A 14,159-nucleotide genomic window follows, 5' to 3' on the forward strand; every position below is an offset into this window, starting at 1 on the left:
CTGAGTTTACTCATAGTGCAGGGAGACCACAGCTCTGTGCCAGTAGGGCAGTTCCCAATTAAGATTGAAAGATGTCTGCAGAAAGAATGGGGTGTCAGCTATGACATGGCACCTTGAGTTTGAAAAATCTATTTTGGTTATTGAGCTACAGTATCAAAAGCGGTACAGGGCAGTACACTACAGCACAGCAGTGTAAAGTAGGGTAGAGTACAGTTCAGTACAGTACAGTGGAGTTAAGTACAGTAGAGTACAGTTCAGTACAGTAGTGTATTGTACTGTACTCTAATGTGCTCTACTCACTGTACAGTACTGTGCTATCCAAACTTGTGAAACATATGTCTATGATAGGTTCAGATTTGGTCCAGTCTGGTCTGTCTGTGAACATTAACACTAAGGCCAGGGTGGACTGACCAAATGTTAACTACCTTTTAACGTCCATGGATGTCCGGTGTCGGTCAGTGCTCAGTGAGTGAGGATGCTGGTCAAAGTAAATGGAAGGAGAGGGGGCTCATGGGTAGGTGTCAGTAAGAGCTGGGAGAGGTGACATTAACTGGAGAGTGAGAACGAGAGGCAGAGTGAGAGAGAGGGAGAGGTTGTCCAGACTCAGACTGTTTTAACACTCTTGGTTTGACCACCAGATAACAGAAAGAGAAAGAAAACAGTAACCAGCTGAACATAACAGTATGCCAGTGGGAGGCAGGACAGTAGCAGGGGACCCAACTGTCGTTTGTGGCTATGAATTGTAGCCAATTCATTTGCTGTAATTCCGTTATCAATTTGGTGACAGAATTATGAGTTTGAATCACTTAATAACTCATAAACAAAAATGATATCAGTAAAATCACTATAACCAATTGGTAGGTCTGTTACTTCTGTAAGGTTTCATCATCCTTCCTCCTCATGAGGATATGTGGGTCTTTGTTAACGAAATTACAATGCACAAGGCAATATTTCTTAAACTTAGAGTATGTAAACAATTTCTCTAAAACTAAATGTAAGTGTTGATATTCGTTGCCAGTTGTCTTGCCATCAACATCATTGTGTTTGGACGTATTTCTGATACCTTTTAAGACTTTTTATGGTAGATGTTTTATAAGGCCCTTTCGTATCTAATTACCCAGAAATCAAAGCCTTTTCTTATGCCTAATTTGTAAGATGGAGCATTTAAAAAAAAATGAATCTATGCCTTAATTTCCCCAAAACATAGACTCTTAGCTTTCCTGTGTGGATCAGTTGGTGGTGCATGGTGCTTGCAATGCCAGGGTTGTGGGTTCAATTCCCACTGGGGACCAGTACAAAAATGTATGCATGTATTACTTATTGAAAGTCGCTCTGGATAAGAGTGTCTGCTAAATGACAAAAATGTACATTTGACACCTAATTTGATATGCTCCTATGAACTTCACATGTTGGTGCTCATGGGTCTTTTTGATGGAAATGCCCAGCAGCCAAACAAGTTCCTGTCGAGGACCTACCACTATCAGGGTCTTCAATGGACAGCAAAGTGCAGCCTAGAGCCTTGGAATGTCAATACACATATATGCACCCAGCCAAACACTGCTAGTGTACAGATTTGAGAGCTTGCCGTTGAAAAGCTGACTCTGGGCGCTTGGCTGAAGTCCTATAAATCTATCCCTGGCCCTTTCCCCCTCTTCTCTCTCTCTAGCCTAATCAAATCATTCAGAATGTGTGCTTTACTACAGCCCAGCTAAACGGCATTCTGTGTTGTGTGTTATCTGGCTGCCTTTAAAGGTGCAGAAAAACCCACAGGTCTGGCTGCAGCTGAGAGATGAAGGGAAGCTCACAGTCGCGGGTGGCTGTCCCTTGACTTGGCAGCTCCTGAAACCTGCAGTTCCTTTCTTACCGTATGTGATCTCAATTCCGTATTTCCCCCATGCCAACAGGGCTGCGATTTGCTCAAAGTGTGTGTGAGGAGGTGTCAGTGTTGACCTGCGTCTGTCAGCTGTGAGTTGACTGACAGGAAGGGGAACCTCAGGGAGCATCACATCAGAGGGCTCAGAAGACTGTCAACAGCCAGGACCTGCCAGTACCAAACCCCTTCATAGAAACGGAGCTGCTGCTTGGTAAGACTCTTACTCCAGATGAGGATTTGACTTCATCTTTAAACTCTCCATCACAGGGAATATAAACGGGAGGCAATAGGAGAGACACTGCAGAGAAGGATAAGTGATGTGGGCCAACCACTAGACCAGAGGTGCGCCTCTAACATTCAAAGACTGAGTCCATTCCATTCTGATTCCACAGCAGACAGCTGGGATTTGGTGTATGAAAGACTGAGCTTAAAGAGAGGAGATTATCATGTTATTGCCATAATCATCAAACAATGTGAAAAAAATCCCCGGCTCCAATCCCTTCACGACATAAATACTCTGAGACTATTCAACCCCATAATACAGGGTAAGTACTTAATGTGCCATTGTAGTATAACTAAAGTAAAACAACTGATAAGAGCTCATTCAACTGTAATGGACTACATAGATTATCAGGAAAACCCAGAAACAGCCTTCCTTGTGTCAACAACCCTACAAATAAAACATATTTGTATTCCCCTCTCAGTGACAATGTGAACTATCACCCCTGGCTATAACAGCCTTTGGTATGGTTACTTAGAGTACAGGAGTTCACACGAGCCAAGTTCAGTGTGTCACCACTGAGGCAAAAATGATGCAGATTTTCCCTCGTAAAGAAGAGGACTCCTCTTCTGTCTGAGAGGATATCCCACTGATGGAAACCCACTTAAAGATATCCAGTAGCTGCCAGTAGTTTTTGGAAGCATGCAGTGAACACAGCCCCCCCTCATAGGGCTGGCAGGCAGCCTAGTGGTTAGAGCGTTGGGCCAGTAACCAAAAGGTTGCCAGATTGAATCCCCAAGCTGACAAGGTATAAATCTGTCATTCTGCCCCCTGAACAAGGCAGTTAACCCACTGTTCCTAGGCCGTCATTGTAAATAAGAATTTGTTCTTAAAACTGACTTGCCTAGTTAAATAAAGGTAATAGGTAGAGAGGGCCATCATCACATGAGTAAATAGCTCCTCCTCTGCAGTAGTGGGTTCAGCAGTTTGAAAGATCTACTGAGAGTGGTGATCAGGTGGACCAGCACATTGCTGCTCTGCAGATTATAAGAGCTCTTAATGGATAGAGCAGCACAAGGGCTCTTGAGTATCCTTGTGATCAAAGGTTTCAGTTCTAACAAGCCTCTTAATCATGTTTCCCTGACCAATCAATTTAGCCTTGGTCAATGCAATTGACTACTAAGCGTATTAATCAATTCATTATTGAACGCTTCCTTAGTGAGTGCTCACCATCGTAGGTTCCACTCTCCAGCAGAAGGCCACTCTCCTCCAGGATACGGAAGTCTCCCACGCTGATGAAGTTGTAGTCCACCCCCGGCACCTCCCCTTCTCTTGGCAGCCGTGTGGTGCCTGTCAATCACACAAACAAACACACACCTATGAGCATATGAGAATGCAACCACAACCTAAGACAGAATGCGCCCATGAACACTGATACAAATGGTAGAACATTTGATTTGATTTAGGAAACATGGAGTGAGGGCCACTGGTATCAGAGATGATGTAACCAAAAGAAAAGGACATGGTGCTTGTGTGATATGAGCATCAGGGAGTTCACAGCATTCTCTCATTAACAGGATGTCTGTTTCTGTCTCCCCATGACAGCTTTGGTCCCAGAAAATGTCCCCCATGGCCCAATTACTGAGGGCACCGCTACCTGCCAAGCCTCTATCTTGCCTGCAGCATCATCCAGATGTCACATCAATATTGCTGCTACTGTAATTATTCCATTGTCAACCTGTTGAGGGAAAGACAACGAGGACGAACTATGCTTTGCTTTGAGGGTGCTAAGTATCTACTTGAAAGCAGAAAGTATTTTAGCACACTGAAAAAAATTATCCTGACACAGTCAATAGTTAATTTACGGTTACTTTCAAATGAGCTGTGGGAGCAGAATTTTCAAACAAATTCCCCAGATAATAAATGTCCCTGATGAAAATGAAATGCAGTTCATTAAGCAGACAAGAGAAATAGGAAGATGTATAAACGCTTTATCACAGAGAACAGTCATTTCCTGCCATTATGCATAGTTATTCACATGGTCACGTTCATCAGAAGCAATCACTTTTCCCTCAGCAGTGTAACTCTTGGCAATGTGTGTGTGTGTGTGTGTTTGTTTGTGTGTGCATGTGTGTGTGCGCACATGTGTCTGTGTGTGCATGCCTCTGTGTGTGTGTTTGTATGTATGTGTGAGTGAGAGCGACAATGAGAATGCATGAACATGTGTCTACCTTGGACCCAAATTGGCGCCCCATCAAGTCTTTCATAATCTCTCCCTTTCAAATACTGCAGTCCTACTTTTTAAAGACCTGGCTTGCATGGATGCCACAGCCACAGACAAAGACACACGCCACAGCAGGGACATCAGAGGCGGTTTCACTCAGAAAAAGAGGGACAGAAAAATAACATGGCATTTTTTTGCATTGTTTCATGTTGGCACTTGAAAATGCCACTGGGATTCGCTGTCAAATAATACAGAGGGAAGAAAGCATTGCAAAAACGAGGAGCATCAGCCTTTTTGTGGCCATAGCACTTACTTTGAAGATGAGACACTCTGAACTTCTGATGTCTCAGTAATGCCTGACTGCAAGCATTAGCTTTCTTTAATGCTAGAAAATGGGTTATAGCTAAAAAATGTATAAGTGTGTAGGATTGTCAAAAATGTTTTATTAAAGAACTGTATTACATTAAAGCCAGAATTCAGGAAGATCATGTAATTCAAGGCCATGGTATGTCTCTTACAAAGACCTCAGAATACAATGTCAAGCCTACTTTAGTGTGGCACTGAACTATATTCACGCAAAAACTAAACTCAATGGTTTTATGTTACCAAGAGTTCAATCAGGAGAGCCAGATTCAGCAGCCTGTGCTGCGCCTGTGTTACCATCTAGAGGACATGGAGGCAGTCTGAGACCCAATGAAGGAGACTCAGGGATTATCAAGGCACACAGTAAGGACCTGCGAGCACTCTCTCTCCCTCACTCACTCTCTCTCTCTCTCCCTCTTGATTGTCCCATCTTTCATGGCCCACTCACAGACCATAATGAGGCTGTGCCCTGGTCCCGCCAAGGGGAGTGGGTGATGTTTGGTTTTTGTAATGGAGCATTATCAACCCAAAGTGCTAGAAAGCTCTCAAAAGCACAAGGACAGCATGTCCTTACAGGAACTTTGTGATACACACAAGCAAAGGACAGACAAATCCAATTTTTTCATCTCTGACTGATAATTTTCAGTGTATTGATTTAAAATTGATTCAGTGATATTAGCTATAAACAGAATACTTTTGATCCAGAGTAATGTGTTGCTAACACATCATACAGTATTTACAGTGCATTCGGAAAGTATTCAGACCCCTTGACTTTTTCCACATTTTGTTACGTTACAGCCTTATTCTAAAATGGATTCAGTTGTTTTTTTTCTCATCAATCTACAGACAATAACCCATAATGACAAAGCAAAAACAAGTTTTAAGAATTGTTTGCACATTTATTAAAAAATAACAACTGAAATATTACATTTACATAAGTATTCAGACCCTTCACTGAGTACTTTGTTGAAGGGCCTTTGGCAGTGATTACAGCCTCGAGTCTTCTTGGGTATGATGCTACAAGCTTGGCACACCTGTATTTGGGGAGTTTCTCCCATTCTTCTCTGCAGATCCTCTCAAGCTCTGTCAGGTTGGATGGGGAGCGTCGCTGCACAGCTATTTTCAGATCTCTTCAGAGATGTTCGATCGTTTTCAAGTCCAGGCTCTGGCTAGGTCACTCAAGGACATTCAGAGACTTGTTCTGAAACCACCCCTGCATTGTCTTGGCTGTGTGCTTAGGGTATTTATCCTGTTGGAAGGTGAACCTTCGCCTCAGTCTGAGGTCCTGAGCGCTCTGGAGCAGGTTTTCATCAAGGATCTCTCTGTACTTTGCTCCGTTCATCTTTCCCTCGATCCTGACTAGTCCCTCCCGCTGAAAAACATCCCCACAGCATGATGCTGCCGCCACCATGCTTCACCGTAAGGAAAATGCCAAGTTTCCTCCAGATGAGACGCTTGGCATTCAGGCCAAAGAGTTCAATCTTGGTTTCATCAGACCAGAGAGGCCTGATTGGTGGAGTGCTGCAGAGATGGTTGTCCTTCTGGAAGGTTTTCCGATCTCCACAGAGGAACTGTGGAGCTCTGTTAGAGTGACCATCGGGTTCTAGGTCAAACTTCTTCCATTTAAGAATGATGGAGGCCACTGTGTTCTTGGGGACCTACAATGCTGCAGAAACCTTTTTGGTTCCCTTCCCCAGATCTGTGCCTCAACACAAACCTGTCTCTGTGATCTACTGACAATTCCTTCAACCTCATGCCTTGGTTTTTGATATGACATGCACTGTCAACTGTGGGACCTAATATATACAGGTGTGTGCCTTTCCAAACAATTTCCAATCAATTGGATTTACCACAGGTGGACTCCAATCAAGTTCTAGGAACATCTCAAGGATGATCAATGGAAACAGGATGCACCTGAGCTCAATTTCCAGTCGCATAGCAAAGGGTCTGAATATTTATGTAAACAAGGTATTTCAGTTTTTTAATTTGAATAAATTTGCTAACATTTCTAAAAACCTGGTGTACTGTGTTTAGATTGATGAGGAAAAACATGAATTTAATCCATTTTAAAATAAGGCTATAATTTAATAAAATGTGGAAAAAGGGAAAGGGTCTGAATACTTTCCGAATGCACTGTATGTGGGAGGGATATGGAGAGAGAAAGAGAGAGAGGAAAAAGAGAGAGAGAAGGATAGAGAGGGAGTGAATGAAAGAGATAAATGGAAGGCAAGAATGCTAAAAACAGAGCGAATGAGAGGGGGCAAAGATGGAGAGAGTAAGGTAGATTGAATGATGTCATTCAGTCTTTCTGACTTAGTCACTCTTTAAGACAGTAATTCAGAGAGGGAATTATGGAGTCACAGTCATGCAGTGAGGCCACTGTAGCTGATAGAGGATGGACTGCAGGAAATATGTAGGTTTGGGAGGAATATAAAACAAGGGGTACTGTAAAAGTGTGAAGAGGAAATAGTATATCCCTGAAATAGTAATTTAATTCTGCTAGCAACCATTGTCCCGTAGAAGCTAGATATGAGATCTAAGGATCTGAGTCCGTCCCCTGCGAGATCTGGCGGAGCCAGACTAGCCTCTGGAGTATACCACACCAACAGAAAGACACAGTGAACCTACAGTAATTACAGCACAGCACTGCTAGAATACTGGACTGACTAACTCAGGAAGATTGTGTAATTCAAGGTCATGGCGTGTCTCTTCCAAAGATCTCAGAATTTAGTCAGAGAAACACGAGTCACTCTGCCAGGTAAAGTAGAGATAGACAAACTAGGACCATAGACTGGAGACAGAAACCGGAGACAGAAACTGTAAATGTAGAAGAAGACTCTCTCTCTCCCTCTTCAAAATGTGCATAGGAATGTGCCTTTGTTTCATAGACAGTTTTCCCGCCGAAACTCTAACACACTCAAGAGTGAATACTGGAACAATATTTCTAACATAAGAACCTGAGGAATTGTCAGAGACAAACTATAGAAAACTAATGTCATATGGTTCTATGTGAGAATGCTGTTCATTGACTACAGCTCAGCGTTCAACACCATTGTGCACACAAAGCTCATCACTAAGCTAAGGACCCTGGGACTAAACACCTCCCTCTGCAATTGGATCCTGGACTTCCTGACGGGCCGCCCCTAGGTGGTAAGGGTAGGCAACAACACATTTGCTACGCTGATCCTCAATACGGGGGCCTCTCAGGGGCGCATGCATAGTCCCCTCCTGTACTCCCTGTTCACCCACGACTGCGTGGCCAAGCACAACTCTAACACCATCATTAAGTTCCCCGACAATGAAGAGACAGCCTATAGGGAGGAGGTCAGAGACCTGGCAGTGTGGTGCCAGGACAACAACCTCTCCCTCAATGTGAGCAAGACAAAGGAGATGATCGTGGACTTCAGGAAAAGGAGGGCCGAACACACCCCAATTCACATCGATGGGTCTGTAGTTGAGAGGGTCCAGAGTTTCAAGTTCCTTGGTGTCCACATCACCAACAAACTATCATGGTCCAAACACACCAAGAAAGTTGTGAAGAGGGCCTTTTCCCCCGCAGGAGACTGAAAAGATTTGGCATGGGTCCCTAGATCCTCAAAAATTTCTACAGCTGCACCATCGAGAGCATCCTGACCGGTTGCATCACCGCCTGGTATGGCAACTGCTCGGCATCCAACCGTAAGGCGCTACAGAGGGTTGTGCATACAGCCCAGTACATCACTGGGGCCAAGCTTCCAGCCATCCAGGACCTATATACTGGCCGGTGTCAGAGGAGGGCCCCCCATGTACAAATTACCACGACTAACTTGTACCCCCGCACATTATCTCGGTACCGGTACCCCCTATATATAGACACAATATTGTTATTTTATTGTGTTACTTTTTTTTTTTACACTTCAGTTTATTTAGTAAATATTTTCTAAACTCTATTTTCTTAAAACTGCATTGTTGGTTAAGGGCTTGTAAGTAAGCATTTCACAGTAAGGTCTATCTATATCTGTTGTATTCAACGCATGTGACAAATACAATTTGATTTGATTTGATTTGGTTGAGAGAAGGGAGTGATAGTGGGAGAAATATTCCTCCTCTCCAAAAATGTAAATATACATGAGCGGTAAGCTGCTTACTTCCCGGAAATATTTCACACTTCTGCCTGCGTTTGTGACAGTGCCATGCAGAACTGTCTGCCATAGCCTGAGGAACAGTGGGACTGTGTGTGGGACTCAAACATGTTACTGTTCTTATTAGAGACTCTCTGTGGTAATTACATAATAATGTAGTAATTTGGAGATAAGGTCTCTGTTCTCCATGCATGTTCATCGTCTTTTCTAATAGAACCTAACATCCTTTCCTACTCTAAGAACACAGCTATTATGACCATTGAGAAGAGGATAGGACCTCAACATCTACTCTTAACTGACGGCTCTAAAGGTCATTCAGATTTAATCTCATTTGCAGATTGACTTATATCTTCAACCACTCAAAGTAAAAGGTTTCGCATAAAAGACGGTAATCACAGACTGCAATTTGGAGCAACGTCTGGGTTTATGAGGATGTCTTTGCTTGTGTTGTCATGGTGATTTTCAAGTGTGTGTGAGAGAGACACTGAGGGGTGCGTCTGTCATCTATAGTGCACTACATTTCACCAGGGCCTGCATTGGGTGCCATTTCAGAGCAGAGGTTGAGGAGACTTACAGGGGATGGTGCGCAGGTAGAGGTTGTCCCGGATGACCTGCTGCAGCTTGTGGTCCAACGAGCCCTTCTGGAACTGCAGGCTGAGGTAGTGGCGCAGGTCCGTGTTCAGAACCTTCCCTGAGCAGACAGAGACAGAGACACAAAGTGTTATTACAGGACAAATGTACAAGAGGTTCAGTTTCAAGAGGTTAGAGGCCAAACAAAAGCCTAGAGGTCAAACAAGAGGTTAGAGGACAAACAATATGCTTTCCCATTCCATCAGTCACTCCAGTGAATGCACCTCATCTACACAATACGACTGACAAAAAGGTTTCATTTAATATGCATACAAAGGTTTCATATAATATGCATACAAGACACTCACAGCTTCAATGACAACCAAGCATATGCCAACACAACACATTTTCCAAAGGAAGTCGTGGGTCTCAACGCAAAAACTCAGGAGATAGCGCTTCTTCTAACCAACCCCCTAATGTCTTTGTAAAAACAGAGGAAGTTCATACAGCGTTTGAAAGGAGACAGGAACTTGAGAGTCATCCTGTAAAAGCAGAGGAAATTTTGCTGGGTGTCGGAGAAGATGACGAGGGGAGAGAGAAAAAGGAGAGGAGAGAGAGAGAGAAATGAGAGGAAAGAGAGAGAAAAAAGAGAGGAGAGAGAGAGAGAAATGAGAGGAAAGAGAGAGAAAAAAGAGAGGAGAGAGAGAGAGAAAGGAGAGGAGAGAGAGAGACAAAGAAGAGGAGAGAGAGAGAGAAAAAGGAGAGGAGAGAGAGAGAGAGAAAAAGGAGAGGAGAGAGAGAGAAAAAGGAGAGGAGAGAGAGAGAAAAAAGAGAGGAGAGAGAGAGAGAAAGGAGAGGAGAGAGAAAGGAAAAGGAGAGGAGAGAGAGAGAAAAAGGAGAGGAGAGAGAGAGAAAAAGGAGAGGAGAGAGAGAGAAAAAAGAGAGGAGAGAGAGAGAGAAAGGAGAGGAGAGAGAGAGAAAAAGGAGAGGAGAGAGAGAGAAAAAAGAGAGGAGAGAGAGAGAGAAAGGAGAGGAGCGAGAAAGGAAAAGGAGAGGAGAGAGAGAGAAAAAGGAGAGGAGAGAGAGAGAAAAAGGAGAGGAGAGAGAGAGAAAAAGAGACCAGATCTTCAGTGTCTTGGATGTGAGCCTCGTCTCCAGGCTGGCAGTGGGGGGAGAAATGGCTTTGAAATGGCTCGACTGGCGCTGAGCTTCAGTAATCATCATGTTCCCTCTCTCTCCTCTCTGCCGGGCAGACAAAACTCCACTCAACACAACTCTTTATGCATGGCTATGAATACTATTACATCCTTTCAGAAAGAAACAGCCCTCTACAGTAGACATAGCTGGTGATAGCAATGGAGATGTAGTACAGGTAGAGTAATAGAATAAAGATGAGCTATGAGACAATTTCTGCATAATCTACAACCTTATCTCCTTGTTCATCAAACAATGGTCAAAATGAACATATCTCAAAATTACAAATTGTTGCTAAATATTTTTTTGTGTTCTTAGAAAAACGCTTGTATTGGACATGTAATGTTTGGCTACCTAACTAACTGTTATAACAGAACAAGTCATGACAAACACCATCGAACTCCAGTGACAAAACATAACATAAAAATGAGTCATTACTCGTTAGGTATATCCTCATCATACTCAGTTTGACCCATATTTTGCCCCTAAAAATGGATGTTACCATAAATCAACCCTTCTTTTGCATGCCATGTGGCATGTTTTAGGAATTACTATCCCTATGGGGGCAGCTTTTCAGGATAAAAGTTGTGCATGTCCACTCTTCGGCTCTAAAGAGGGACAAATCACAGCTGGTCCAGGCTCACAGACACACAGACAGACACAGGGGAACAGAGGCACAATCTGCCAGCCCAAACTGTCCCAGAATTTGGTTGTAGTCCATGCAAGTCTTCCCTCAGAGAAATGCCAAAGAAACAGGCCATATAAACAGTCTAAAATACATCCCATACACTATATGTCACATCTCTCTGAAGACCAAGGCAATGATAACATCAAATACTTCAAAGGGTAAAGTTGATACCAGGCCACAATCTAGACTTGCAATGCATAATCTCCCTTCAGCAAAATGTCAAATAATTTACGGTACTTAGAATATGACTGAGAATGATTAAACTTACTATGTAATTAATGTGTTACTTTGCTATTTTATTGAGAGGCTCCTGCTGTTTGCATGCACACGCACGCACGCACACACACACACAAATGCACGCACGCACGGACGGACACACACACAAATCCATGCACGCACGGATGCACACACAAATGCAGGCATGCACGCACGCTGCACACAAACAAACAAATGCGCACACACCAACCCCGTGGCTATACAATGCAGTCTTTGTGGCCTGCTCAGTCCTGTCAGATGGTGTTAGTGAGGTTGTCACATCAGAGATGAACCTCATTCCTCCTCTTCACAGATAACAGAGTCATTGTATACTCGGAGGTGGGGACTCAATGGCCTCCATAGTACCCGTCAGCCCTGTATGCTGGTGTATTTGGAGTGAGTGCAGCCAGCCAGGACAAATGAAAATAATTGTACTTCACCTCACATTCCCTGGTCTTCCAGCTCTCTCTCTCTCTCGCTCTGTACTTTTCTCTACTCCCTCCTTCTCTGCCTCTCTCTGTATTGCCACACTACCTATACATTTCCTCCTCACTATGTGGTGTTTCATCTTCCCACTACTTTCTCAGTCAACTATATCTGTATCTTCCATTATCCCCATTAACATCTACCTACAGTGAATGTTACCATTACCATACACACTATTGGAAGTAACTGAAGGAATCCGAATAATTTTGAGGTATATCAATTGGGGTATGATTCCTAAAAAGATAGGTTCCTTTGATGATCAGCTTTTAAGTCAGTCTCTCAATTTGTATCTGTCACGCCCTGACCATAGAGAGCCCTTGGTTCTCTGGTGTAGTAGGTCAGGGCGTGACTAGGGGGTGATCTAGTATATTTATTTCTATGTTGGTGCTAATATGGTTCCCAATTAGAGGCAGCTGTTTATCGTTGCCTCTGATTGGGGATCATATTTAGGTAGCCATTTCCCCACCTGTGTTTTGTGGGATATTGTTTGTGTTTAGTTGCCTGTGTGCACGTCATGACTTCACGTTTCGTTGTTTCTTTATTGTTTTGTTTGTTTCACTGAGATTAAAAATATGTGGAACTATACTCACGCTGTGCCTTGGTCTGCTCATTATGACAACCGTGACAGTATCCCTGTTTATTACACAAGGTTTTCATCCTCATATTGGTTGGAGTTGAGTGAGTGACTCACAAATGGAAGGTTAACACCAGGAAGTCTTTAACATTTAATTTCTTTGTTTTTTAGCATCAGCAATACAGTAATCCTCTGTAGAGCCTGTAGCATCTCAGGGCAGATACCAGTAGAGAGGAGGAGCACTGAGGGTGGTTGACTCAGAGCCTCCACACTTTAACTAACACCTCACTGTTGAGGCACACACGAGTATCCACAAACGCATGCAAGCAAGCACGCACGCACACAAACACACACACACGCAAACACACACACACGCACACACCCAAAAGCATCTGAGAGAAGGGCTCAGGAATCTGCCACTGGGTAAAAGAGTAACAGACATCAGTCCCCTAATTGGTCTGTTTTCAAGACACACCTACAGTACGTAGCTTATGGTTCCACATTTCTCGAACGCATGTGGAATTCTCCAGGGAGGTCATTTATTATTTTATCTAAATGCCACAGTGAAGATCCCCCTGACAAGGCAGGGTGTCCGGAGGTTTAGTCTCCGACCACCAGATACCATTACATGCAGTATGTCACATGAGCAAGGCATCTTCTCCATTTGGCCGAAAGCCTTCTCCTAGATGTGTGCATCTTTGTCACATTGGCATGAAGGATCAGGAGACAGGTGCAGGAATGCATAATAGTTTTTTTTATTAAGTCCAAATTACGGGCACGGGGACGAAGACCAAATAAACGCCATACAAAACACAGGGTTGAAACACAAAACAAAAGAGCGAGGAGTACCTACAATAACACACGCGCACAATGATTAGCACACGGGACGAGACCCGTAATCATCTGCGCAATCCACAAGGGCACAAAAGCCAAAACACACAGCACAGGTACTCACACGTACCAACGGACATAGTAACAATAATCGACAGACAACGGAAACCAAAGGGCACACTTATACAAGTACTAATCAGTGGGAACAGGGGACAGGTGTGCGTGATGAATGTTCCGGACGAATTCGTGAAAATCTTTTACTGTTCAATAGATTAAAATGTGGCAAAGTCCCAAATGTGTGTAATTAGGGTTGCAAAATTCCATTAACTTTCCCAAAATTCCCAAGTGTTCCAGAAATCCTGAATGGAGAATTCCAGATTTCCTGCTTATTCTCTCCCAATACAGGGAATGTTCTATCTAACCAGGATTTCTGAAAAACTTGGGAATTTTGGGAAAGCAATCGGAATTTTGCAACCCTATGTGTAATGCAGAGGATACACACACACATTCCTTTCCTCCATATGGCCGAGGACTTTGCTGGAATCAAGGCATTTACTAACCTAGCAGTGTGTGTTGTGAAACAGGCTCTAACACTGTGGTGCTCATCCCTGTGAGACAGATGCTAGCTCCATGCCACGGTGAGGCCCAATCACAAACACAGCACTCCATCATGTAATTAATGGCGGGCTGTTGGTGTCAGTGCTTCAGATCCCCTGTGCTCAGTCAAACGCCTGGGGCCTCTGTCTCCCCAGGCCTGCTG

The 14,159-nt window shown here is 43.6% G+C and overlaps 1 protein-coding gene across 4 annotated transcripts in view; it reads right to left on the reverse strand.

Annotated features, from left to right (window-relative positions):
• Window positions 1-14,159, reverse strand: part of LOC115150745 (membrane-associated guanylate kinase, WW and PDZ domain-containing protein 3) — a 145,695-nt gene that overhangs the window by 39,511 nt on the left and 92,025 nt on the right. For all 4 annotated transcript variants that reach the window (XM_029694350.1, XM_029694349.1, XM_029694351.1 and 1 more), the window contains exons 2-3: window positions 9,376-9,492; window positions 3,324-3,443 (exon numbers count right to left, since the gene is read on the reverse strand). In XM_029694350.1, the coding sequence (XP_029550210.1) occupies window positions 3,324-3,443; window positions 9,376-9,492 (237 nt within the window). The remainder of the gene's footprint in view (window positions 1-3,323; window positions 3,444-9,375; window positions 9,493-14,159) is intronic.

This window comes from Salmo trutta, chromosome 16 (genome assembly GCF_901001165.1).
Source record: "Salmo trutta chromosome 16, fSalTru1.1, whole genome shotgun sequence".
NCBI lineage: Eukaryota > Metazoa > Chordata > Actinopteri > Salmoniformes > Salmonidae > Salmo > Salmo trutta.